The sequence below is a fragment of the Octopus bimaculoides genome, chromosome 1 (genome assembly GCF_001194135.2).
Source record: "Octopus bimaculoides isolate UCB-OBI-ISO-001 chromosome 1, ASM119413v2, whole genome shotgun sequence".
NCBI classification, from domain to species: Eukaryota; Metazoa; Mollusca; class Cephalopoda; order Octopoda; family Octopodidae; genus Octopus; species Octopus bimaculoides.
This window is the reverse complement of record NC_068981.1, coordinates 157,052,558-157,079,059: the sequence shown is the minus strand read 5'-3', so window position 1 is coordinate 157,079,059 and position 26,502 is coordinate 157,052,558. Positions and strand designations below refer to the sequence as shown.

The following is a 26,502-nucleotide window of genomic DNA, read 5'->3' as shown; positions in this document are numbered from 1 at the left end:
ATATATATATATATATATATATATATATATATATATATATATAACTTTATCTTCATTATTGGATATAAGGCCATTTTGTTAGGGAAGAAAGGGAAATTGAGGAGAAAATTTTCTTTATGATTTATATTTGCTAAAAATAGCTATCTATGATGTATTGTGTCATGGATGAATGCTACAGAATTTAGAGAGGAAATGCTTTTCTAGACTTCTGTACAGGTTACTGTGGAATATCAATTAGCAGTTCCAATCAAAGACCAGTACACTGTTGAAAGAATATAATCCAATAAAACTAAACCAAGAAATTCAATGCAATTTGTAAAATGTGAAAACGCTGAACTAAAATTATTCAAAGAAGAAATTGCAATGAATAGTGGCTTAATGACAAGGTTGATTAAAAAAAGTCAATGAAAGCACATGCAGTGTAATAATGAGAAAAAGAAAAATGTGACCTTATCATTAACCAATATTGGTTTACTTATACTGGAGTAATAACCAAGTGCATTCATTTTGGTACCAAGATCCACATGACAAATAGTTTGAAAAAAAAGTAACAAAAACAGCAGTTTCTTCAAAAATGTTATCAAAATATAAAAATGCATTGTCTGTAAAAACAAAAAAGTCTAAAAAAAGAAAAATGTGTGTATTTCATGTGTGTGTATCTATATTTTATATATACATATATATATATATATATATATATACACACACATAAAATATTCCTTTTATAGTTAAAGTCTGTTGAGTAAAGAAAAAGGAAGCAGGGGAAAGAGTATGTGTGCAATATATATCATAAAATTATACATATATATATAATATAGCACACCTAGATTGGCCTTCATAAAAATGTTCGTATTATGCAACAGAATGAATTAAGTAGCCTATCTTCACCAACTTCCCTGTTGCACTTCGGTTACCACCATGTCTACCAAAGAGTACCTGATAAGTTTAGTCCCTTATCTTGCGTATAAGATACATAAGAAGCCTTGTTTGCATAAAAACATGAGAATTAAATTCAACTTAGGCCAATAAGGGCCCAGATTTACAAACACACCAGATGCAGTAGGTCTATACAACATATATAAGCTTCAGTCCTAGCCACCTGCTGCTATTGACACCTTTTTTAATATGGTGGCCCAAAAGGAGGAGCACCAGGGTATGTAGGGTTTGTGCCAAGTGTACTTGGGTATGCCATTGGTGGCATGGTGTAGGCTCTAGGTTGAACACTTTGAAGGGGACTATAACCCCCACTTCCTGTATACAACTGGCTACTGACTGGCAAACCTGGGTATGGTGCACTACTTCCTGGCAACTGAGTTGGTGGGAAGTTTGTAGTAGGATACTGGGCGGTAGGATAACCTGGAGTCGTCGATGGGATGGAAGGAAGAGAAGAGTAACCAACAGAATGAAATGCTCCAGGTGCAGGAGATGAAGCATAAGCTGGAGACATTAGTGTATACCCATTACTTGGAGTGTACAATGAGGGTGTGGCAGCACCTGCAGGCATTGCATATTGTTGAGTAGCTGATGGGAATCTCTGTTGTGGTGTTGCTGCAGGTGGCATTCCAGCAGGTTGAGAGGGAGCATAACTGGCTGTAGGAAAGGTTCCAGCAGGATAAAGTCCTGGCTTTTCACTTGGCGGTATGCTATTGTAAAAACTCATATTTCTCTGGAATTAAAAAGAGAAAAACAAAAAAAAACTGATGTAGGCACTCATAAAATTAAAAATCATTAGACCATGCATATAGACAATACAACTAAACATTTCTCTTTTGGAAAATTTCAGGAAAACAAAGAAAACACATAATTGCAAGAAGATTAGTCAAAACACATCAGACACGTTTTTGACATGCCCAGTTGTTTTTCTTATATTAAGCTTAACTCAAGGTTTTAGAATATAAATGGACAAAAACTAGTTCAAGCAATACAGTGACAAAATACAATTTATAACAAACTTGAAAAGGAACGAAGAATCAAATTAATAATAAAAATTCCACAGCAGTGATTATTCATCTAAAGCTGACTGGATGAAACAAAAACTCATCACTTCAAGCTCAGAATTAATATCCACAAGAAGAATGAAATGAAATACAGACTACAATTAGCCTGAATCAAAATCTGTTCATCCATACTTAAAGTCATTCCAAAAAAGCTTTACATGTAACACATGAAATACAAACCTGACCAGTACCATACTACTCTTTATTTAGCTGTCACTAACATCCCAAACCCCCCAACATTTAATACATGTCTAGTTTCATTGAGAATAAAGGTTATCTGAAGTCTCCTTAACTAACCTGTTTACTCTTGTGAACTGCAAAATCATCACCACGAGCCTGCTGCATCACTAAAGAACAGCTTACAACTCTGCTGAGTTGGATTTAAAGGGATCTGAAAAATTATCCTCAAATTTTACTTTTTTGTTACAGACTTCTAACAACATAATAAAATAATGTGACTCAATCTTTCTTTACCCAAATAAAAAGCAGATGAGGCTGAAAAATCCAGTTAACTTGGTTATTCTTTGAAGAGCAGGCTGGGACAACAAAAATCATAGTTATAAACATCAAATTCTTCAAACAACAATTCTCACACTTACATGCACACAGTCTTAATCACAATTAAACAAACCCTAATAGAAAATAAAATTTATGAACTAGATTCAAACTAGCATACATATGTATTCGAGGAAGTACTAAGACAACAATGAAACATGAAAGCAACATTGAAAATAGAGCTAATCAACAGAATATACTATTCACTAGACATCCTACTAATTCATAGCATAACAAAATCATACAAACCAAGAAGCTGCAAAGTCCCTCGTAAACGACCCGGAACATCATTTCTTTCTCAAGTGCTAATGACTATAAGGGCATTTAAATGCTTACAAATATTTCCTAATACATCAAAACAAAAATAGAGACCAATATACTTCAAGGAAGTTACAACAAAGCTACATTGTAAAAACAATAAAAAAAACACCAATAAAAAGACGCATTAAATATTGTGAGATAACCAGAAGAGTGATAATTATATTTAATTCTATCAAATAGTCATATTAATGAAAGATAAATTTGAAGCTAAAGCAGAACATGCAATAACAAATTAACAGTTTTCAGTTTAAGAAAAATGAAAACCTGATATATTTATATACATATATATATGTATATACAGCTTAAATCTAGCTGAATATTTAGTGGAAAAGATGAGTAAGGAAATCACACATAGAAAATTAAAATCTGAAAATGGTATAAAGTTATTCTTACCTTCTTTAATTTACTTTGTATAATTAAGAATACAACCAGTCCTATCAAAATAGAATATCATCCATATATTAGTTTGTTCCAAGAATTGAAGTAAATTATACATAATCAACAAACAAAAGTAAGATCAAATTAAAGTGGTCGTTTTAAATAGATATATGTAATGAATACATATTTTAGACGGATACGGTTCACTAAAACTATATAAATTGACCACTAAAAAGTGAAAGCAAACGAGTTTTTACGTTAACAAAGAAGCTAAGTGTTGGTTAAAAAAAAAAAAAAAGCTGGTAGTTTTGAAGGTGACAGGAATGTGTAAATAGAAGCAGCAAGTCGTAATAGGGGAAATTACTTTGTGGATATGTCAAAAAAAGGGGATCGGGAAAGACCAACTGCAATAATTAAAATGAAAACTAAAATGAAAACACATTTGGAAAAAAAAGGGGGTAGGCTTATAGCGGGGGGAGAGGGAGATAATACCAAGACTGAAAGGAAAACTAGAAGACACCATTAGAAAACAATTTGACGTGGAAGGGGCAAACAACTCGATTACTCAAGTCTTTGAAAGAGGGTATTTAGATATATATATATATATATATATATATATATATATGTATATATACATGTATATATATACACATAACTTGGAATGAAGACCTAAACAAACAAAAAGTAAAATGGTAATGGAAGTGTGGTACATATCAGCAAACTTGTGAGGTATGCAATGGTAAATCGAGAAGTAGTTTGATAAATGGTGATACTAACATATCTACAACATGGCCGACTGTTGGGTGATAAATATTTTAACTAGCCCACTAAGGAAGGGTATCTGAGGAAGTGAAAGCGTTTATAAAGTAAACAATTACGAAAAAGTAAGAAATAAAATATTTTCTATTAATAGATGCTAGATTTAAACGAAAAGCAAGCACCAAAATAATACTATATAGTTTTATATAATACCTATTTCCTTTAGGCTGACCTTTATAATAATTCTACATTCTTGAAGTCTTTTTAGAAAATTCATCTTTTTCTTACGTTTTACGAATAATAGTTTATAACAAAAATAAAACATAACACACAAGAGGAGTTGAAGATAATTTGAAAAATGAAGCTAAAATTGAATTCAAACGCAAAAATATATACATACTTATATTACAAATGAGCCTAAGGAACTGAACGAGTCCAAAAAATAAAGCTAGTATGTTAATTGCCTCAAATAATGAGGCATTTTGGTAGGTAGGGACGAAGATTTAATAATGGAGAACGAAGATATCATATTGCGCTGCTACTGAAATTCTGAGATGTAAGACAAGGAACCTTCGCCAACATCTGTCCAACCTAGATTAGAACTGGCCACGGCTAGCTACATATAACTACTCAAAGGGTATATCACAGTAGTCATTTAGTACCAACAGATCATACAAGGTTCGTTAATAAGGGCGACGATGGAAAGAGAACACATCAATAAAATGGTCAATATATAATCTTTATGGACAATAGTCAAGATATATTTTGAAGAGAAAGCGTTAATAGTCATTGTTAGTAAGAGTTGTAGTAGCAGAGAGAGAGAAGAGAATTGGGAGAGGCATCACAGAAGCTACAGTGAAGGTGTATAACAGAGAGGGGGAGGTAGACAGACAGTAAATGGCCACGTGACCTGGATAGAAAGGCCATGAAAAAGAACGGGCGAGAAAGAAAGGCGGGGGAACATTATATTGTTACAACTGATGAAATATTAAAGAAAAATGGTGTAACTTGCAATAAAAGTAATTCTAAAATAACCCTGCATCTACGCATTACTCCAATTAGCTGTCAGTCTGCGATATATCAATGCTTTACAACTACTAGATCCACGGTAGCATGTGATAACACATATGTGCAGCTTAAAACACTGATTAGACAAATGTGTTTTCATAAACACTCATACAGTAAAAACTAAATGGAATATATGAAAACGATCGTACTTGGATTAGATCCATTGCTAAATTCAGTATATGTTCAAATGTAATATATGAATCATGTATCTCAAATAAATTTCGCCTACGGCATAAATGATACAATAGAGAGGGGGGGAGTAGTAAGGAAAATATCTTTAGAAATGGTAATTTTTAAACTATTTAAGTATAAGGAGAAACAACAAAATATTATAACCGAAAACATTTTTTTTTTACATATCTATATATATGTGTGTAAGATATTTGAGTAAAGGAAAATGGTAGCTAGTTCCAATGATTAGTAAACAGAAAATAGTAAAACTGGAAATCCATTGGGGTTAGTGCGCACCTAAAGAAATTGTAAGAAGAAAAACCTGGAGAGAGATATAACCAATTCAAAACCTTTAAAAAGTTCAGTCAAAAGAGTGTTGTGGTGAAAAATATTGGATCATCGAGCACTGAATGGAAGTCGACATTAAATAATCCTTCGATGAGAATTACTAACACATAAGGTGGAAATTACTATTATATAAATGATCCAAAATTGAAGAAACAAATGCATGTATAAAATAATGATATTGTATCCAGCCAGTCTATTCTGTTGGGGGGAGAATCACATTACTGAGCAAATATTAAATTAATATACGTACATAGCATAAAATTCCGAAAATTTTACTTAAGTGAACCCATACAACAATGGCTCCAACACTCACCTACATTAAAATTCTACAAAGTAAAGACGAATATGATTGGTCAGTTCTTGGAATAAGGCGACATCTTTTGGTGGAATTTTAAAAACTATTTGGAACAAGGGTTGTTATCCAGTTATCGCTTTATTTTAATTTTATATGAAAGTAAATGTGATACTACATAAATGTATAAGTGATTATATACGTGCGGATATACTTAATTTCGTTGTATATTCGTATAATTTTATTTTGTTCCAATTTAAATCAAGGTGCTGCTGGTAGGTGACAAAGCTGGTCTAGCAGCTAGACATTCAAAGAGATGTCTCGACTTTATCCTCAATTGAATCACTGTTATAAAACTTTACAATTAAATAATAATATTACACCTGTTTCTCAAGAAATATCAAATACTCTTACTGATTTATAATTTGCATATTCAGCTTGCTTACATCTACAGAAATGCTGAGAATATAGACTGTGGTGGAATGCAATAACTGTTGAATCTATATGCTTGAAAAGAAAGAGTAACACAAATAGGGGTGGGGACAGGGGAGGGAAACTAGACAACATTAGGAAAGCTTCAAAACAGAGGAAGCTTTTCTGCCGTAAAGTACATGGATACATTTTGGAAAATTATCATTTATTTCTTATGTAGAGGCATCAGAGTAAGAGCTAAATACAAAGTTTGATACATAATACAAAGAGTAATCTTTCTAAACTTTCTAAGCTGATAAAATCATTAGAACACTGGGAAAAATGCCTTCTAGTATTTGTTTCAACTTTTTATATTCTGAGTTCAAGTTCCACTGATGTCAATTTTGTCTTTCATTCTTTCGGACTTGATAAAGTACTACTCAAGTACTGGTATCTATGGTATCAACTAATACCCTTCCATCAAAATTGCTGGCCTTGTGCCAAAATTTGAAACTGTTATTATTGTTGCCTACATCTTTTTGACAGTGATGTGAGATTCTTCAACTGTTATTCAGTAGTGTTGTAAACCTACACTATCTAATGACAAGCTTGAAATAAGGAAGACATGCAAAGTTTCAAAAGAAAATTAAGGACACAAAATGCTAAGATATATAATGCAGCCACAATTAATCAAACCAATATCCATGTCTTAAGACCTGAAATGTTTTTTGAATATTTACATCTACATTATGTTTTCATTAATTTGGTCTCTAATAGTCATATTCCTAGATATATAGCCAAGTAAGATCGTTGCCAGTGCCCCTGGACTGGTTCTTGTGCGGGTGGCACATGAGATGCACCATTTTGAGCGTGGCCGTTGCCAGTACCGCCTGACTGGCTCCTGTAGGATTTTCGAGCGAGATCGTTGCCAGTGCCCCTGGACTGGCTTGTGCGGGTGGCACATAAAAGACACCATTTCGAGCGTGGTCGTTTTCGTGCGGGTGACACGTAAAAGCACCCACTACACTCTCTGAGTGGTTGGCGTTAGGAAGGGCATCCAGCTGTAGAAACTCTGCCAAATCCGACTGGAGCCTGGTGTTGCCATCCGGTTTCACCAGTCCTCAGTCAAATCGTCCAACCCATGCTAGCATGGAAAGCGGACATTAAACGATGATGATGATACATACAAACAATAATTTGAGTCATATAATGTTCTTATCCACCATGCCACTAATATAAGTACATCTAATATCAGATTTTTGTCTATTTAAATTTTATGTGAAATCAGCCAGTGGTATGCTCCTTTAGTGGTTTCATGGTTGGTCAATAGCATTATAGAGATGATAACTTCATTTCTTACACCTGACATCTTCTTGAACAGCGCCTTTCATGGTTGCTAAATTGTATGTGTTTGAGATGGTTTTTGACAATACCTGCTGTAGAACAATGTTAAAGCAAAAGTGTTTACCATTGTTGTGCACTTACATCTTTGTCTTGCCTCCTCAACATTTTGAATTTGAGTGTCTTCATACACAGCCAGTCTTTAGCTTTGTTGATTCTTCCCGTTTTTTCTTTGGTTGATGGAGGGTTTCTATTGTCAGAGTAGTTTCACGTTTGCCCTTAAAGCATATATTTAGATGTCCTCTGCTCCCTCTTCCATCTGTTAGTTCTCCATACAACACTTACTTTGGAATTCTTAAGTCATGCATTCATGTAACATGCCCTAGACATCTGAGTTATCTGGATGTAAATATGGAATACAGTGATGAGACATTTGCTCTCCAGAGCACTTCTGTGTCAGGAATTTTGTCTTGTCATCTTATGCAGAGAATCCTCCTCAAACAGTACATGTGAAAGCTGTCCAGTTTTCTTTCTTTACTTGAATATATTGTCCATGTCTCACTTCTATAAAGAACAGTTGAAATGACATGTTTCGCAGATCAGAATGTTAGTCTTTGTTCTAAGCTTGACATTTTCCCTTATCCTTTTTGTTTAGTTTCCTGAATGCTGTTGCAGATTTTCCAGTTCCTCCATTCGGTTCTTCAAGAGACAGCATGCTAAATATGATGGATTTCAGGTGAATAAATTTCTCAAGCAGTATTCAGAGTATATCCACAATGAAGAAAATGACTGGCCTTGCAGGGTTTTCGAGCGAGATCGTTGCCAGTGCCCCTGGACTGGCTCTTGTGCGGGTGGCACATAAAAGACACCATTTCAAGCGTGGCCGTTTTCGTGCGGGTGACACGTAAAAGCACCCACTACACTCTCTGAGTGGTTGGCATTAGGAAGGGCATCCAGCTGTAGAAACTCTGCCAAATTAGATTGGAGCCTGGTGTTGCCATCCGGTTTCACCAGTCCTCAGTCAAATCATCCAACCCATGCTAGCATGGAAAGCAGACGTTAAACGATGATGATGATGAAGAAAAGTGGCAAAATATATTCCAAAGAGAGTAGGGGTAAGGATTCATCTTTGTTTGACTCTATGCTTGACTTGGAAAGAGTCTGATGTGTACCTATCAAGCTGGATACAGGCATTCATATCTTCATGGAAAGAGATGATCAACTGAAGAAGAATAGGGCCTGCCTGCTGACTGTATTGAATGCTTTTGTAAGGTCAATGAATTCAATATAGAAAGGTTTTCTTTGCTCTTTGCATTTTTCTTGTAGATGTTGCAATATAAAGACTATATCTATTGTTGCATGTGCAGTCTAAAGCCAGACTGTTAAGATATGTTCTGTTAACTGCTGCAGAATAATTCTTGTGAAAACTTTACCTTCAGAATAATTCTTGTGAAAACGTTACCTGAGTAGAGAAATTCCTCTATAGTTGTTGCAGTTTCCTTTGTTACTCTTGTTTTTATACAAAGTCACAATTTTAGCTTGCACATCATGAGAGAAATTTCTTGATGTCACCATTGAAAGAGTAAAATGTGTAGGTATGGCAGAAGGACTTCTTTATTCTTTTTCAAAACTTACACATATATGTAGTCTTCTCTGACTGGTTTACCATTTGGTAGTGTTGATTGCTTCCACACAAGCTTTCCTCTGAGAGATCTTCATCTAATATGGTGTAGTGTGATGGAGGAAAAAGACAACAGAAAAAAGAAGAAAAAGGGAGAAAGAAATACAGAGACCTTACCTGTTGACCGTGGTGGGATCAGCAATCACTGACCAGATAAAAACATGACCTTTCACATGCGCTGTCTCTCATCGAACTACCTGCACGTGCTCAGTGTCCACGCATGTCCTCGTGGCTCTTCTGCCGGCCCCTGCAGTCTTCACTTCCATTTGCCTCATCTGCAATCTTCTCCACCAACACCACATAGCTCATCACAGCCCATAACACCACAAACACCACATATGGTAAGCACATGAAATGAAGATAAAGCTTGTTCCAAACCAGGTTTTGCTGGAGTGTGAACAGTGTATAGTTTTTAGTAGTGATGAATCCATCAATGTAACTATTCTTGTCTGTCCTCTTTTGGTTTGTTATTTTCAGTCTTCAGCATGGCTATATTTGTTGACACTTGGGTCAAACACTGTCTTAATACATCCTTGCACTATCTTAGCATCACCAAGATCTGAAGTCACTTGAATAGCTTTGCAGAGATTTACACACCTTGATTCACACTGCCAAATTGCTTTGGCTTCGTTTAGGGTATTTTTAGTTAATTGATATGAATTCTTTTTGTGAGCTAACATTTTTTTTCCTTAATAAATGACATTAGAGTATCAGCATTATGCCTGACTCAATCTTTGTCACTATAACTGAAGTTTGCTACCTCATTGTTTTTTAATCATCACTGTCTTGGAGGATATACAAGTAACAACCTACCACTTTATTGCCATCTTCAACACTGGTGTCTCTTTTGCAAACAACAGAAAATATTTGCTGTCATAAAGCATTACACATCTAATATATCATATAATGTCTTTTCCTAGGAAGAGAAAAATAATTTATTTTGCTAAAGAGTATATATATCTATATTTTAATTCCCTTTTCCTGATGTTCTGCTATCATCATTTGTACATATAATTCACATTAACATTATGGAATACTATTATCTTTCTTAGCTATCAGTAAAGTGTAAATAGCAAGTGCACTAATTTCAGTTCGTTATGATTATATTTGTATTAAATAGAGGTAGTTATTGTTTTAAGAAAACCAAAAGTAAGAGTAACAATCTAAAATCAAGACAAGGAAAAGTCTCTGATCTCTCTTCAATAAAAATCATTTTGCTTGCATAGGAACTCCCAAACAGTAAAAAGGGAGTGATAGTCATGGTTACACATACACCACAAAGTGGTATTTAATACTTTTAACTATTTACTACTGCCAGGTATAACATTTTTGTCTTTATAGCATTTAATTATGGTACAATGGTACCAATTATTATAATTATGTGCTTCCTCTCATGATTAGCTATCATAGACATACACAAATATTTACAACACAAGCCCCTGTAGCTTCTCTTTGATTTCAAAATCTGGGCATCATGTCAAATCACTAAAATTGGTTTCTCAAGTTTCAGTAATGATATCTTTGTATCTTATGTATATCAATGGACTAGATGCTTATTGTTTTCTGTTCAAATCTGATCCCAAGATTAAGCAAATGCTTCTTAAAAAAATATAGTCATTTTTGTATCAATGTGCTGTCTCCTCCTTGACAACTTCAGCGTTTCTGTAATTGTTTTGTATAGTTGATACTTAAATTCATTTTGCCAAGTCTTTTACTCACAGAAGAGCATTCTACTCAAATTCTTATCCATCCATATTTCACTATAAAAAATGAACTTAAATTTTAAACATAAATCACACTATCAAATTAATTTCACCCAACAGGATCTCTTGAGGCATATAACTTAGCACATCCTTATCTGATTAAGGCTGGAATTATACAAAACAAGTGCTTTAGCCCCATAACTATTCCATTGTATTTTTAAATATAATACTGGAACATACAATAGGGTTGTTGCATTATCCAATCTATTATCTTTCCTATTTCAATGTGGTAGGGTATGGTTTGAAGAAAATTTATTTTCTATTGCTTCTAGACAAACGATCATATGGTGGTTTCCTTGTTAGTCTTTTATAAAGTGAAATTCCAAATACAAGTTTATATGAATGTCTTAATATTTTCTACTTTTAACTAGGAATCCATCATTAATACATAAAGAACATCTTTCCTTCTCATTTTGTATGGACTACAATTCTTATAAATTTCTTATATGTTACATAAGGAGCCCAGTAAGTTCCAATCTCTATAGGGCCTGTTGTAGATTTTTCATTTGTCTATAGTAAAAAATCTCAAATGTATGTAGAAACTTATCTGTGTATCAAAGTTTACATCAGAAGATATGATTTCTAGTTTGATGGAGAACAATTTCAGTGCATCAGCTAAAGTTCTGGGTGTGTTTAAAATAACTTCATGGATAAAAGAAAAGCAGGAAATTTAAATAATAATTTTATTCATTTATTTTTTAATGTACAAAATAAAGACAAAAAGTTCAGAAATATATTTCAAATACATAAGACAATTAAATTATTAGGTTTAATACTATTCTTCCTCAGCTTCTAAATTGATATTGTTTCCAAACTTGGCATACAATTGCACCTTGAGGTCTGAGAGAACAGCTTTATGGTTTTCACATTCTTGTTCAAGGTTAGTAATGGTTGTCTCAGTTTTTTTCTTGTCTTCCTCTAATTTCGAATTAGCAGCATCAATACTCAACTGTAAAAATACTTCTCCAATTTGATAAGTGAGCAGAGTTAAGGAATGTTTTGTTAAAGAAACTTGAAAATTTTAGATAGACAATAAAAATAAGAATTTAAAAAATTGTACTTAGGGACAAATTAATATTTGAAATGAATTCTAATATTTTTCAAGTATTCACACTAGAGAATACTCAAAATGAAAATAAGTCTAGGAACAGCACAAGCAATTTCTGGTAAATAATTATATAATGGATTACAAACGCTAAAGATGATAATTTTCTGACTGCATTTTTAATGAACATAATTGGAATAATAAGGAGTTAATCAAAATTGCTTCAAGAAGGAATAAATAATGGTTCTGGTTCCTGAGTAGTTTAACTTTCTGGAAGTTGCTAAAGATAAAAATTGTATGAACAGTAACCACATTAGTGCAAAGTTTTAAATCTGAAGTATAGCTTCTTATATATTTTATATATTCCAAATATTCCAAAAATATAACAAGGCAAAGTTATCCAAAGTAGAGTGAGACTAAATACTGCTATGTCACAGTCTCCAAACAAAAATCAATAATATTTATTTCTACTTAAATGTAGATGTTCTGTAAGAACAAACTACCATGAGAGAAGCTTTCATATTGGCTTTCAGAGCAAAATGCACTCTTGTTTATATTGCTAGAGGGGAAATAAATTCCCACCAACAAACAAGTGTGCATTTTGCACCAAAAGCCAATATAAGGGTTCCTCTCATGGTATCTACCGCAGTAAAGTTTGTTCCAACAGAACATCCATGTTTAAGTGGGAATAAATATTACCTCTTATTACTGCCTTTGTCACTGATATATATGTTATAACATCAATAATAACGAAATCCCAGAAATTCTTTAACAGCTTGCAAAGAATCTGAACTGAAACATATTTTTCATGAAGTCACTCATCTTTTACTTCACTTGGAAAAAATAAAATAAAACAAAGAAAATTAGGATACAGTCTTTAAAATTTCAAACCCTTCAACTATAAGTATTTTGTAGTGCCAATATTGCCAGCAATTATAGGCTATCATACTTCCTCTTGCAAGTGTTAAACCACTCACTGAGATGTCTTCTGATGTTTGTGAAAGTACAGAGGACCTCCTCAGCAGGGTTAATGAATGTAACCACTCCCACGACCTGACAGGTTGTGTAGTAGGTAGTATGGATGTGGTATCACTCTATCCATCTATTGACACTGACTTTGCTGGAGAAATTATTTCTGAGAGCGAAGTAGTCTTCTGTGAGGTGAACATGAGGGAACTGGGCCTCCTCCTGAAGCTCGTTTACGATAGAGAATACTTGTATGACCTAAGTAGATTCTGCCCCACCAGGTTGGAACGAGGTAGATCACCCACAATCATATCAGCAGCTACAAAAAACACCGCAGAAAGCTGGAGTGGATAGAATGTATCCACCCACAACCCAGAAGATAACGTCCAGACATGGAAAATGATTGCACATGCAGTGGGTGCAAGTCTAAAGACCATCCTACAGAACCATATAGTTAAATTCAATGAGAAGCTATATATACAAGTCCAGGGGGAACCCATTGGTGTCAGTGTGGCGGGCCTATTCATGACCTGGTGGAACAGAAAACTGAAAAAAAGCTCTTGAGTAATGCTCAGTAGCAATCAGACTGTATGGGAGATATGTGGATGACATCACTATCATAGTCAAGACACCATCGAACAGCCAGACTGAAGAAAACGAGAGGATCATGATAGAAAGCATCCAGCGATTAGCTAATTCCGTACACCAAAGCATCAGGGTAACTATAGATTACCCAACAAGGTACCCAAACAAGAGACTCCCAGTCCTTGATGCAGAGCTTTGGCTAGAAACTATTAATAACAAAGTTCAAATTCTCCACTCACACTATATGAAACCCATGTCCTCGAAGTATGTAATCCACGAGACTTTGGCTCTATCACACAATGTGAAAATTAAAATATCAATAGCTGACTTAGTCAGAATAATGAAAAACATATTCCCCCTATGAAAACCCTGGGAGAAACAGAAACACACACAAGACTTCATGCATTGCATGCAATTTTTGGGATACAACCAGAAAGATAGGATCCAAGTGTACAAAGGGCTAGCTAGAAATTGAAGAGATAGTAAATAAGGATGTCGATGGAACACAACCTAGGTACCGTAGTAAGCAGTGGAATAAAATACAAAGAATTTATGATAAAATGAACAAAAAGAACATGTGGTACAATGCTGACAAGTTCCAAGGGGTGATGTTTGTAGAAGCCACACCACACAGGGAACTAGCCCGCAAATTGAACATAAAAGTCATGGAAAAACCAGGGAGATCCATCGGGTCAATAATATGCAAAACATACCTCTTCAGAAAGAGGAGAACTGTATAGAGTGTAAATATAACCCTGGTGTCAATTGCAAAACCAGAAATGTAGTTTACTGAATAAACTGCATGAATGGTGATTGTAAAAACTGGAAGACTGCATACATAGGTGAAACAGCGAGAAGTTTGGCTGGGAAGGAGTACAGGGATCAAATACAAGCCTCGATGCTCTACCAGCAGGCTAAAGAACAACATGGTGGTGTACTGAACTGGATTAGTATAGAAATCCTGTCTTGACACCCAGATGATGCATCACTATGACAAATATAAGAGTTAGTCTTCATAAACGAAACAAGACTGGTTTTGAGTAGTAAATACTCTTAATAGGCATAGGCCTTACAAAGACCCATGGACGCACACACACACAAGCAAAGATAAACAGACAGACATGCCCACACGCTCACATGCATGCAGAAGTACACATGTACACACTGGAACTCACACACATACAAATGCACAAACACACACACATAAAGACACACTGAGTCACAGACACATGCTCACACACATACAGACACACATGCTCTCCCATACACACAGACACACATGCTCATACTCACGCACAGATAGACATCAATTTATTCAACATTTATCAAACAAAGAAGACGGTTGAACTGTCTTTGAGAGAAATGTCATATGGATGAACATGTTTGCAATAAAAACAAAGAGAAAACCAAAACCACTGTGTATGAGAAATGACATAAGTCAGTATTTAAAAAACACACACACATATGGATGCACAGACTTACGTATAAACACACACACATGTAGACATACACACACTTACACACTCATCTCGGACAGATACCAACGCTGGAACATAAAGTTCAGAAGAAATGGAAGTAGAGAGATGCGCCACTGAAAAGATTGCAACAATGTGATGAAATAATTATTTGACAAAAAAAAAAGAAAAAAAAAAGAAAGAAAAGAAAAGACAAATAACAACATGAACAATACTGAACAATAACAATAAAGGACTGAACCAGTGTGTGTGTTTATTATTACTGGAATAATGCTCCTCCCAAGATTCATCAATAAGAATGTTTGAAAAAAAAATGATGGCTGTAAATAATAATTCCATTATATTATCATAGGTTCTTCAAATATCAGTTTGCCAAGAGTTGGTAAGAGACAATTATATACTGAAAAATTATATAGTTTTTTGGAGGTGGGGTGAGAATTGAAGAGACACTTCTGCACAGCAGTCTCAGTGATCAAATTGTCAGCAGATATAACCGTCAAAAAATGACCAGCCATTAAACAGCTCTATGTAAATAATTTCTGATTATATGTTGATGATGAGTTGGCCTTATTATTACAAAAAGTACAAAAGTTCAAGAATGGATATGGAAAGATGTGTCAAAGACTATCTTAAAAAGAGGAAATCTACAAAGAGATAAAAAGTTAAATAAAAACAGAAGTCATCTCTATTCTCTCTTTATCCACTTTTTTTTTTACCTTGAGGATACACCCTAATACCTCATCCCTACCATCCTTTCTTCTGTTTCTATTGGGGTAGCCATGTATCTCTTCAACAGTAAGACACTTGTTCCTGGATCTGCATCATACTTTAGCTTCCCAACACCTGACACAAAGCCACCTATTTCAATATATTGCACTCCCATAAAGTTGAGAGAGTCTAGTCTTGAGAGTTACTTGGTGACCTCATAAGTGCCAGTACCCACTACCCACTACCCTCTGTAAAGTGGTTAGGAAAGGCATCCAACTGTACAAACAATGCCAAAACAGACACTGGAAGTCAATGCAGTCCTGCAGTTTGTTGGAATCTGCTGAACTGTCCAGCCCATGCTAACACTGAATACAGACATTAAATGACAATTATGACATAAGTATTTAGGAATAAAAAGACACCAGTCTCAAAAAAAAATGTGGAAAATCAGAGAAGAATATTATAGATACATTAGATCAGTATTTAAGACAGAAGCAAATGCTGAACACGAGATAAAAGGTATTAACAAATTAGTGGTACTAATAACAACACATAATCCAAATGTAAAAGATTAGAAGGAAATGAGAAAGAAAGCTAGACAGAAAGATTAGTAAATTAGTAATTTCTAACAGGCACAAAGCCTGTAGAGAAGAAAGGGAGAAATAATCGATATTACTAGTTTCAAATTTTGGTACAAGGCCAGCATTTTTAGGAGAGGGGATAAGTAAAATACATTAACCCCAGTGTTCAATTGATACTTATTTTATTTGATCTTGAATTTGAACTCAGAGTGAATAAAGATGGATGAAATACCACTAAGCATTTTACCTGGCATGCTAATGATTCTGCCAGCCCACTGTTAATCCCTGCGCTTGACCAGTACTCATTTTATTGACACTTGAGGGATGAATGACAAAGTTGACTTCACTGGGATTTGAACTTAGAATATAAAAGGATGTAACTAACTATAGCAAAGGATTTTGTCTGATGTTCTATAGATTCTGCCATGCAAACTAACAATACTAAAATATTCTCTTTGGCTCTACACAAAACAAAATGAAGAATATTGAAATATAACTTTCTCATTTATTAAGCTGGTGTCTGGAACAAATTAACATAAAATTTTGATGGATGATTATAATTTAGATTACTTTAAAACAGTAAGTTTGTGTCATAGAGCCACAGCCAGTCTCAGGCGGGTTGGTATCAAAAGGGGTAAATACAGTAAATGATATTTAAGAATTCCTATTTCACAGTATGATAACATTGAAGATGGTTAACACAATTAAAAATTACACTGCATTCATTGCATAAAAATAGGATATGGAATTGGTTTTTCATTGTCTTCTAAAAGAAGCAATTCATCAAGTGCATCTTCTAAATTTTGTAACAGTTTCTGAAAAATAAGAAAAGAAAATGTATGAATTAACAGCTAAGATTTCCATGATCTTAACTGAACACTTTAACCATATAGTCATTTTTTTTATGGTTGTTGCTGAATATTCTTAGTCAGCTAGTTATGCAGTCTATAGTGGAGGCAGTTGATGACATTAATAATAGCAATGGAGATGATAATAATACTAATAATAATCATATCTATATCTTTAATTTAGAGAGATTCACATATATATGTGTGTGTGTGTGTTTGTTTCCATGTGTCTTCACACTGACACTGATTGGATACCAGTGATATTTATGTTGTACTTAATATATCCAGTAGCTTGGTGCTTTGATGAGTAATGGTTAATAAAATAAAGTACCAGAAGGGGCGTCCAGCAACAGAATTCTGTTTGAATAAGTCTTTATCCAGCCTGATAATCATGTGTCCAAATTGCTTCACCTATTGAAACTTTTTATTTGAATATAAAATTACACAACTGTCCTTCCATACATTCATTTCTTAAATCAGTCTTAATAATTCAGTTACAATCATACACTTGATCATCCCAGGCCTAACTAATAGCCATTGCTAATTTTTCTTGCCCACATTTGCAATACATCTTCACACATATTCATTCTTTATAATAATTTGATTTTTTCTTTTCTCACATCAAATGTTTTCAAATATCAGCTAAGACTATTCTTAATTTTCATATTATATAAGTAGTAGATAATTGTTAGGATAGAGATAATATACAGTTTGTAAACTAGTAAAAGGCATTCTGTATTTTGACCAAATTTTGTGCCATTGCCTGTGTAGTATTTAGTTATTTTTGAGATCATATGTTCCTTATTTGGCTAGGACATGTATGAAAGCTGGCCAGTTCTTTGTTTCTTTTTCTCTATTGGTGTCTGGTTTTTAAAAAATTCATGTTCAAGTGTAGTATTACAGTTAAATCAAATTTCCATAAAATTCTCTGCAAGAAAATAGTTCTCCCAGGTAATAGGTTTAGGAATATTAAATTTGCAAGAAAAGACACCAAGATCAGTCTCATGGTGAAGGAATGGAAATTTCTAAACATTTATGTGAAGTAGTAAATGCTATGAGAGACTTTTATTTCTTAAACTAAGTAGGGGAGATTTTGCCATGATTCATCAGTTCTGAATGGAAGATGGAAAGTTACTTTTTCTAAGCGATCAAAGGTATCTTTCTAAATAAACCCTCATCAGAAAAATAATTTACTTTTCTTCTTGATGCTTTTAAAATGTTAAATAACAAAGATGAGGCACAATGGTTGTGATATTAAAGAACTGGACTATTCATATCATAGAATAAATCCCTGAGAAAGGAACTTATTAACTAAGGTTTACTTTAATGAACAAATAACAAGTCCTGCTCCTATTTTACAGTTAAGTGGTTTATTTTTCTTCATGGTTTTAAAATTCAAGTTTCCATACACACAAGTGTTGGATAGATTTGCATTCTTAGGAGTGAGATATGTGATGCATTGTTATACTTGAGAATAGCTGCCAACCACAACAGAACTGAGATCCTAAAACCAAAGTGCCACGTAAAAAGCACTGGTGCTGATGCCACTTAAAAAGCACCTATGATGGTGTCATCTAAAAAGTACCCAGTACACTCTGTAAAGTGGTTGGCATTAGGAAGGGCATCCAGCCATAGAAACCAAACCAAAGCGGAATATGGAACCTGGTGTGGCCCCCTGGCCTTACCAGTTCCTGTCAAGCTGTCCAACCCATGCCAGCATGGAAAATGGACGTTAAATGAAGATGATGATGTGGCCATATCCTTAAATCTAACCACACAAAGTACACATTATTATTCATTTTATAGTCTGTACAAATGTAGTATTGTCTCTAATCTATAATAATGTCCAGCTAATTTCTCACTTTACTTGGTGTTCTGCTTTTCATGAAATTTAATAATCAAATCTCTGTCCTTCATATCCAGTGTCCTTGTCTCTCAACCATGCAACATTCATACTTCTTATATATGCTTCATAGTGTGTGTTTTTTTTGTTTGAAAATTTTTGTTGCCAAAATCAAAATATCTTCCATTTACATTTAATATAATAACTATTGGGGTCCATGGAAATTCTGTTCTCTAAATTTTCTTACCGTTATTTTGATTCACAAGTTTGTACATCTTCATAACTATTTTTCCTTATGTTAAAGATACTAAAGATAACTTTTAACGTTAGTAACAATGTAAGTAATATTAAAATATAACATCTGATTGTTTTTATTTCATCCTTTCTCTGACGGTTACCACCTCCTCCAATTGAAGATGAGGTTATTTCCCCTTGAGAACATGGCATTCGAACACACATTGAATAATATGAAAATAGACAAAAATAGTAATGGTTTCTAATATTGGCATAAGGCCAGAAATTTGGAGGAGAGAACAGCCATTTATACTAATCTCTCAGAACTTGATTCTATTTTATCAATTTCAAAAGGATGAAAAGGCAAAGTTGACTTTGGAGGGATTTGAACTCCCAATATAGATAACAAATACAACAAAAAGATTTTGATGCTTTAACCATCCTGCCAATTCACTGCTAACAATTGAATTTCTTGTGGATTTAAATAAGCTTTAGTTGGTGAAATATATTCTAAGAAAGTGACTGAAAGAGGAAATTACAACCAAGTAATCATAAAGTAACTATTATTTATATTACAGCTGTAACTTTACACCTGATGGCTATCTAAACTAAGTAACTTTGAAGAAGGTAAACAAGGTATGTGAAGGAGATACTTTCAAATGATGCTACTATGAAAAAAAAAAATGTTCAGGTGTCTTAAAATGTCTAAAATTCTTTTATTACAAGTATACTGAGGAATCAATAATATAATGGAAAGTTGATGCAAGAAACAATGATAATTTCTTTCAGTCCCTTACACCTATCAGATTATCAATCAACTGATATAACACCTATTATATTTGAAGGAACCGAATATAATACTACCAAATAATTCTTTCTAAAAAAACAAGGCATGAAATTTGGGGGAAGAGGGTGGGTTTAGTTTATTACATTGACCCTAGTACTTAACTGGTACTTATTTTATTAACCCTGAAAAGCTAAGCTGACCTCATTGAGATTTGAATTCAAAATGTAATGAACCAGAAGAAATGCTTTCAAGCATTTTGTCTAACACATTATTGATTCCACCAACTCGCTGCCTTGACACTACTAAAAAATACTGTGTACTTAGCTTAGTGGGCAATTAAACTTTTACATTTGAAACTGCAATGATGTATTAAATAATATCAAAAATTCATTTCCTTTACCTTTTCTAAAGCAACCTCATCTTTCAGATCTTGAAGTTTAGCATTATGCCGAGCAAATTTGTTGATCTTCTGCTGGTCTTCAAAAGTAACATGCACGTCACTTTCCTGCAACAATAGAACATTTTTCTTATAAAATATAAACTATATCATAACACAGTACATTCCAGCATATTGCTGGTCCAATATTTTAAACAAATTTTATCATAGAGATTTAACAAAATCCTTACTTCTAAGCAGTATTATATAAACTGGTTTCAAATTTTGGCACAAAGTTAGTAATTTTGTGGGAGACTGAAAGTCAATTACATTGACCCCCAATACTCAACTGGTACTTATTTTATCGTCCCTGAAAAGACAAAAGGCGAAGTTGACCCCAGCAGAATTTGAACTCAGAACATAAAGATGGTCAAATTGCAGCTAGGCATTTTGTCTAGCATGATAACAATTCTGCTGGCTAGCCACCTTAGTTTTACATGATATTAATATGTTATACAATGTATACTGGCTCCTATCTATATTAAGTAATGCTTCACCATTAATATTCTTAATTATACTCTATCACATATTCTTGAAAAGGAAAATATTTTCCTCAATTAAAATTTTAACTTCTATGTGTTCAACTTTACACTTCAAATCTGATCATGACTACATAATAACAGATACAACATGCGGTTAGTAGACAAGACATATTCTAACAGATACAACATGCAGTTAGTAGACAAGACATATTCCAAAGATCTAAAAATTAAAAAGAAATCCTATAGAAATTCAGGCAAGGGAGGCAATTCCACTAATAGAAATTACTAGGAACTAAAGACAATGTCGATGGTCTCAACTACATCGTTTTTATTTTCCAAAAAATTTGGTTAACTGATCTCATTGGGGTTTTCTTTGTTTTTCTCGTTGCTTTTAGATTGTAAACATACATGAAGGGCGTTTTTGTCTAACCGCTTGGATAACCTAAGCGAGCTTTTCAACTCGCTATATTACATATCTTAGACCCTAAGCTATCATGTCACTCCACTTCACTAGGTTTAACAATTTTCTGGATACTTAGATGCATCACATTCATAAAAATTACAGTAACTGATTATAACAATTTCTGTCAACTGATAACATTAGTCGAAAAAATGAAATATCACATTTGATAGATTCAGGAGTTGTAGCTCATTGTTGTTAGCTAATCAACTGATTTCGCATAGTTTCAACTCATGGAAAATTGTTGAAATGGAATTACTACACACACACGCATATATATATAGTCGTTTTTGCATAGTTGTCAGGGAAATATCAAAACTAAAAGCAGATTGATCTCAGAATGAATTAGTTTACTCGTGATCATGTAGTAAAATCAGTTATTAGGAAATGTGTATCTTATATTAATATAAAATATAACATTTTGGCAAAAGATTTTGTTTTCATAGATATTTAATACCTTCCTGGTGTGTAAATGATGCGAAACAATTTTACTGACGAATCAAACAGATGAATGAAGAATTTACCAAGAGAGGGATGATAGTGAGCATGGAAATGAATGACAAATACTGATTTCCCTCTTACAATGATATTTATACAATTGACGATTCAAATAAGATTTTGAAAATACGTTATTATTGAAAGCAGAATATCAAAGAAGTGTGAATTAAAGTTGTCTCACCGCATTTTTCATTGTCGCAGCCATTTTAAAAAGTTAATGCTTTTCAAAAGGGAGTGAATGATAAAAATCAATGTTTTTAGTAAAAATGCCCAAATTACACATTCATTACTTCCAATAATTTTAAAATAATACACTAATAATTATTTACCAAAAATTATTTCCTTATATTCGATTTTGAATAATTTTCGAAATAAAAATATTTGTTGTGTTTCGGTCCTGTTATGTTTATAGTGCTGAAGATGGTGCTTGCTGCTTTCCAATCGGTGTTAAGCGGTGAGAGAAATATTTTTTATCTTGTTCTGTTTTAGTGATGAAATGTTCTCTCTTTCTTTTGCAGTTGGAAACATTAAATCTATTTTCTTTCATTGCAGTTGTGGTTGGCTTAGCCTTGGCTCAAGTTACTGAGTTAGATTACAAGTAAGTTGTTTGATATACTTCTTAGATCTGTCTTCGAAAAGAAGGCAGATGATTTAGTTGCTGCTCGTCTTGTTGTTAACTATGGTCAATAAATAGTTTTTTTTTTTTTACATTTAACGTTATTTACTTATTATAACGAAACATAAGATCCGCGAATTATTATCAAGTGTTATATATATATATATATATATATATATATGTATATATATATAATTCATAGTACACCTTTATTCTTCAGTACAGGTGCTAGCAATATAGCAATACAACGTGTTTTGAGTATTTGTAACATTCGTTACGGATGATATTCTGCTAATTGTAATCTTTTGTTTAAGTAAAAATTGTTAGTAATTAATTGTTCAACAATAAACAAATACGCAAACGAAATATATACACATGTATGTATATTTCATGAGTACGCCTTTTTTCTTCACTCCAGGTGCTAGTAATACAACGTGTTTTGAGTATTTCTATCATCGTAACGGAAGATGTTCTGCTGATTGTGATCGTTTATAATTTTTCTAGTAAAATCATTAGTATTTAATTGTTCAACAATAAATGAATACGCAAATTATATATATCGTCAGTGGATCATATATCCGAAAAAGAAGAACACTCTAAAAGTTAGAGCAGTAATATATGGATGTGAAATCATTGGTGACTCTATGACTGAACATATATTTAACTTCATGTAAATACACACACACACACACACAGAGTAATATTTATCTAGAGTTCCAGCAACTACCTGTAATGCAATCCTCTTTGTGTTTTTAGATAATCTTTAGTTAATATATAATGAGAAAAAGATCTACTCAATCTTTTTTGTTAGCATTCCTACATCCATCCATTTGTTTTTCTTTTTCCTTTCTGCAAACATTTACAGGAAAGATCTTATTAATGTTCTGTTTAACATCTGAATAGAAATCTCCCTTACCAAAAACGATGTTCTCTACTATAGCTTATGCATAAGTTCACAAATTTTATAGGGTTGAAACAGCCGAGAAGTTGTATAAAGGTACAATAACAATTTATGAAGATGAAGTTTGGATTACCAACTCCAAAGTTGTATTCAGTTTTAATGCAGATGTTTTTTATTGGGCATTCCCCTCAATTTTGATTGCATAAGGGGGGAAAATGTAAACCTGAGGAAGATGATTAAAGTCTGTCTTGGCAAAAATTTTTCGTTGGATAGTATATTTCGGTAAATTAATCTACCTTAAATTCAGAGTTTTAACTTTTCAGATCTATGCCCCTCTGAGAGTGAGGAAAGAAGAGAAAAGAGGTGTCGGTTTGCACAATTCTTAAAATATCATCTTGGACAGACTGACATGTTGCTGTAGAAATATCTATCCATATCGCAAAAGTAATAAATAAATAAATAAAAATAATTAAGATAAACCAATGTAACAATAAATGTGTACTTAATCCTCCGAGATTCTGGAGAAATTGTTTAATCACAACACAAAATACCATCACTGCTTACATGTTGCTCTCAAACCATTACTACTTACATCCATGCTGGAACTTTTACATTGTTATATTGAAGTTGTCAACTGATATATAAGTATCCTGTACTTTACTGTCTGAAGTAGCAATTATTCAAAACAAAAAGTAAATAGTCTGATTCATTTTGGTTTTGGTACATGTGCTACAGATGTGAGTCATGTGCAAAGTAATTTCACCAGAACTCCTGCTTTCCAACCATAGCCATCCTATATTTTAAATCCTAATCCCAACCATAACCCCTTAACCTACACTCTAAACCTAAATCCTAAAACAACCCCTAACCTTGAACTCTAACTCCTAACCAATGATACATATAATCTGTACAACCGTTTATATATTTGTTTTGCAAGATTTTTGATGTAAAATCGTGTGTTGAAACAGATGTTGTTGTACTTGGGGATGGTCATATTGCCAGTTTAGCCAATGAAAACACACACACACTGTATATTTGGTGTTAATTTGCTTCAGCTTTATATAACATTACATTACATTAATCCTATTTCAGGCTGAAATAGGATTAATGTAATGTAATGTAATATAAAGCTGAAGCAAATGAACACCAAATATACAGTGCGTGTGTTTTTATTGGCTAAACTGGCAATATGACCATCCCCAAGTACAACAAAATCTGTACAACATTTTATTGAATGCTAGCTTATACACTTTAACATATGCAAAGCTGATCTTGAATTGAACAGTTTACTTTTGTTTTTGAAAAATTTGTATTTCATACAGCAAAGTATGGGATACTCATTAACAATTTTCTCACCAACACACTGCAAATCATTAGCTCAAACACTAATGCAGTGTCCTCTTGTTGTTTCTTCTATCAGTACTATAACTGCATCTGCTTTATTCTACAATTTATTATACAATTGCTTTATTCCTTCTCTTCCTACTCAACCTAATTGTAATTCCTCATTCTGTCATTCTCACTGTACTTCACCTCCCAGACACCACACAAAACACATTGCCCCGCACAGAAGCCCCTGGAGTTTACTTAACATTGATTTGCAAATGTTCAAAATGGTTATCAACTGCATTGATTTCACCAGCCTAGGAATAACTATTCCACTTCTGACTAATTTATAAGAAACATGATATTAATTATTATTAATGATATAATATAAAGAATTTTATTACTCAGCCAAATGCCTAAATTCAGGCTGTTAATTGTCTGTAATCAGAGTCTGATTTTGCAATGCTTTTAATTACACAGTATTGAAGCTATCGGCAGGAATCTAACCTTTCTTTTTTAAGTAAGCTACAAGAACACAGACGTACAAATAAGAGGGCATAATTTATTCTGGGTATATGTTCTAAATTTAACAAGGACTATAAATGAAGGTAAATTTGAGAGAATTGGTAAAATATGTTGTTTTCGATGCTGGTAGCTATAAGTTTGATCATAAGGTCTTCAAAATATATATAAAATGTACTATGTTTATATAGTTCTGTGGTATTCTGATGACAAGATCATCATCATTTAACATCTGTTTGCTGTACTGACATGAATTGACAGGATTTGGTGAGCCACAGGGTTGCATCATACTCCATGTCAGTTCTGGCATGGTTTCTACAGCTGGATGCCTTTCCTAATGCCAACCATTTTACAGTGTGTTCTGGGTGCTTTCCTTGTACTACAGGTACTAATGGGGTTGCCAAGTAACTTGCAAAACAAGAAGTGGGGAAGTATTTGAGAGGGTGGAAAGATCTCTTTAGAAAGGTTATTTGATATTTCATATATTAACCTCACCTTGATCAGTCTTAAAAATATTTTGCTCAATATAATAATATTAGCAACTTAATGAGCACTGTAATAAATTGGTACATATCATATGCTGCGAGATCTTTGATAGACTAACAGACAGAATGCAGGTGAGCTGAGACAACTTCACTAGTATGGATGCTTATCAATGGGTGAAGAGTCCTCTCAGTGGAGAATATTAATGGAAGATATGGAAAGAACTACTCCAGTCAGATTTCAGGATACTGGGATTCATGGAAGTGATGACGAAAGACTGAGGTGTGTAATTATATTCTGTGTCAGTGTACAACAGAACTGTCCAACATATGCCTGTATGGAAAAAGTAATATTAAAGCAGTGATGAATGCTTGTTGCCATTCTCATCATACTTGGGTAGTGGAAAAAGGGAGAGTATGTAGTTGAATCCTCACAGTGGTTCTTGGGCCACTACTACTATCATCACCTTCAGTTTCAAGTATGGGCTTGCTGACATATTATTATTGTTCATCCTTAAGTTCTGAGTTCAAATTCTGCCAAGACTGACTTCACCTTTCATCCTTTTGAGGTCAATAAAATAAGTACCAGTTAAACATTGGGCTCAATATAATCGACCTAACC

General features: G+C 33.5%; 3 protein-coding genes across 6 annotated transcripts in view; 1 reads left to right on the top strand and 2 right to left on the bottom strand.

Moving 5' to 3' along the window:
- Positions 1–891: 891 nt before the first annotated feature.
- Positions 892–5,960, bottom strand: LOC106871414 (MAPK-interacting and spindle-stabilizing protein-like). Of its 4 annotated transcripts, none has more exons than XM_014917840.2 (4): positions 5,848–5,960; positions 3,267–3,307; positions 2,295–2,388; positions 892–1,666 (listed from the first exon to the last, which is right to left on the bottom strand). In XM_014917840.2, exons 3-4 carry the CDS (start codon positions 2,340–2,342, stop codon positions 1,121–1,123), a joined length of 594 nt encoding a protein of 197 aa, XP_014773326.1. In that variant the 5' UTR covers positions 2,343–2,388; positions 3,267–3,307; positions 5,848–5,960; the 3' UTR covers positions 892–1,120. The 4 variants fall into 4 exon arrangements, with proteins under 4 accessions (XP_014773326.1, XP_014773328.1, XP_052827943.1 ...); XM_014917842.2 differs by having other exon boundaries at positions 5,911–5,926; XM_052971983.1 differs by lacking the exon at positions 5,848–5,960 and adding an exon at positions 5,600–5,615.
- A 5,794-nt stretch (positions 5,961–11,754) lies between these two features.
- Positions 11,755–22,342, bottom strand: LOC106871413 (prefoldin subunit 4). Its single transcript, XM_052971967.1, has 4 exons — positions 22,215–22,342; positions 20,558–20,662; positions 17,191–17,260; positions 11,755–12,063 (listed from the first exon to the last, which is right to left on the bottom strand). The coding sequence occupies exons 1-4, from the start codon at positions 22,236–22,238 to the stop codon at positions 11,861–11,863; spliced, it is 402 nt and encodes a 133-aa protein (XP_052827927.1). The 5' UTR covers positions 22,239–22,342; the 3' UTR covers positions 11,755–11,860.
- A 57-nt stretch (positions 22,343–22,399) lies between these two features.
- LOC106871411 (protein disulfide-isomerase TMX3) overlaps positions 22,400–26,502 on the top strand; it is a 121,624-nt gene continuing 117,521 nt past the window's right edge. The window contains exons 1-2 of the mRNA XM_014917836.2: positions 22,400–22,487; positions 22,586–22,631. Coding sequence (XP_014773322.1) covers positions 22,436–22,487; positions 22,586–22,631 — 98 coding nt within the window. The 5' untranslated portion in view covers positions 22,400–22,435. The remainder of the gene's footprint in view (positions 22,488–22,585; positions 22,632–26,502) is intronic.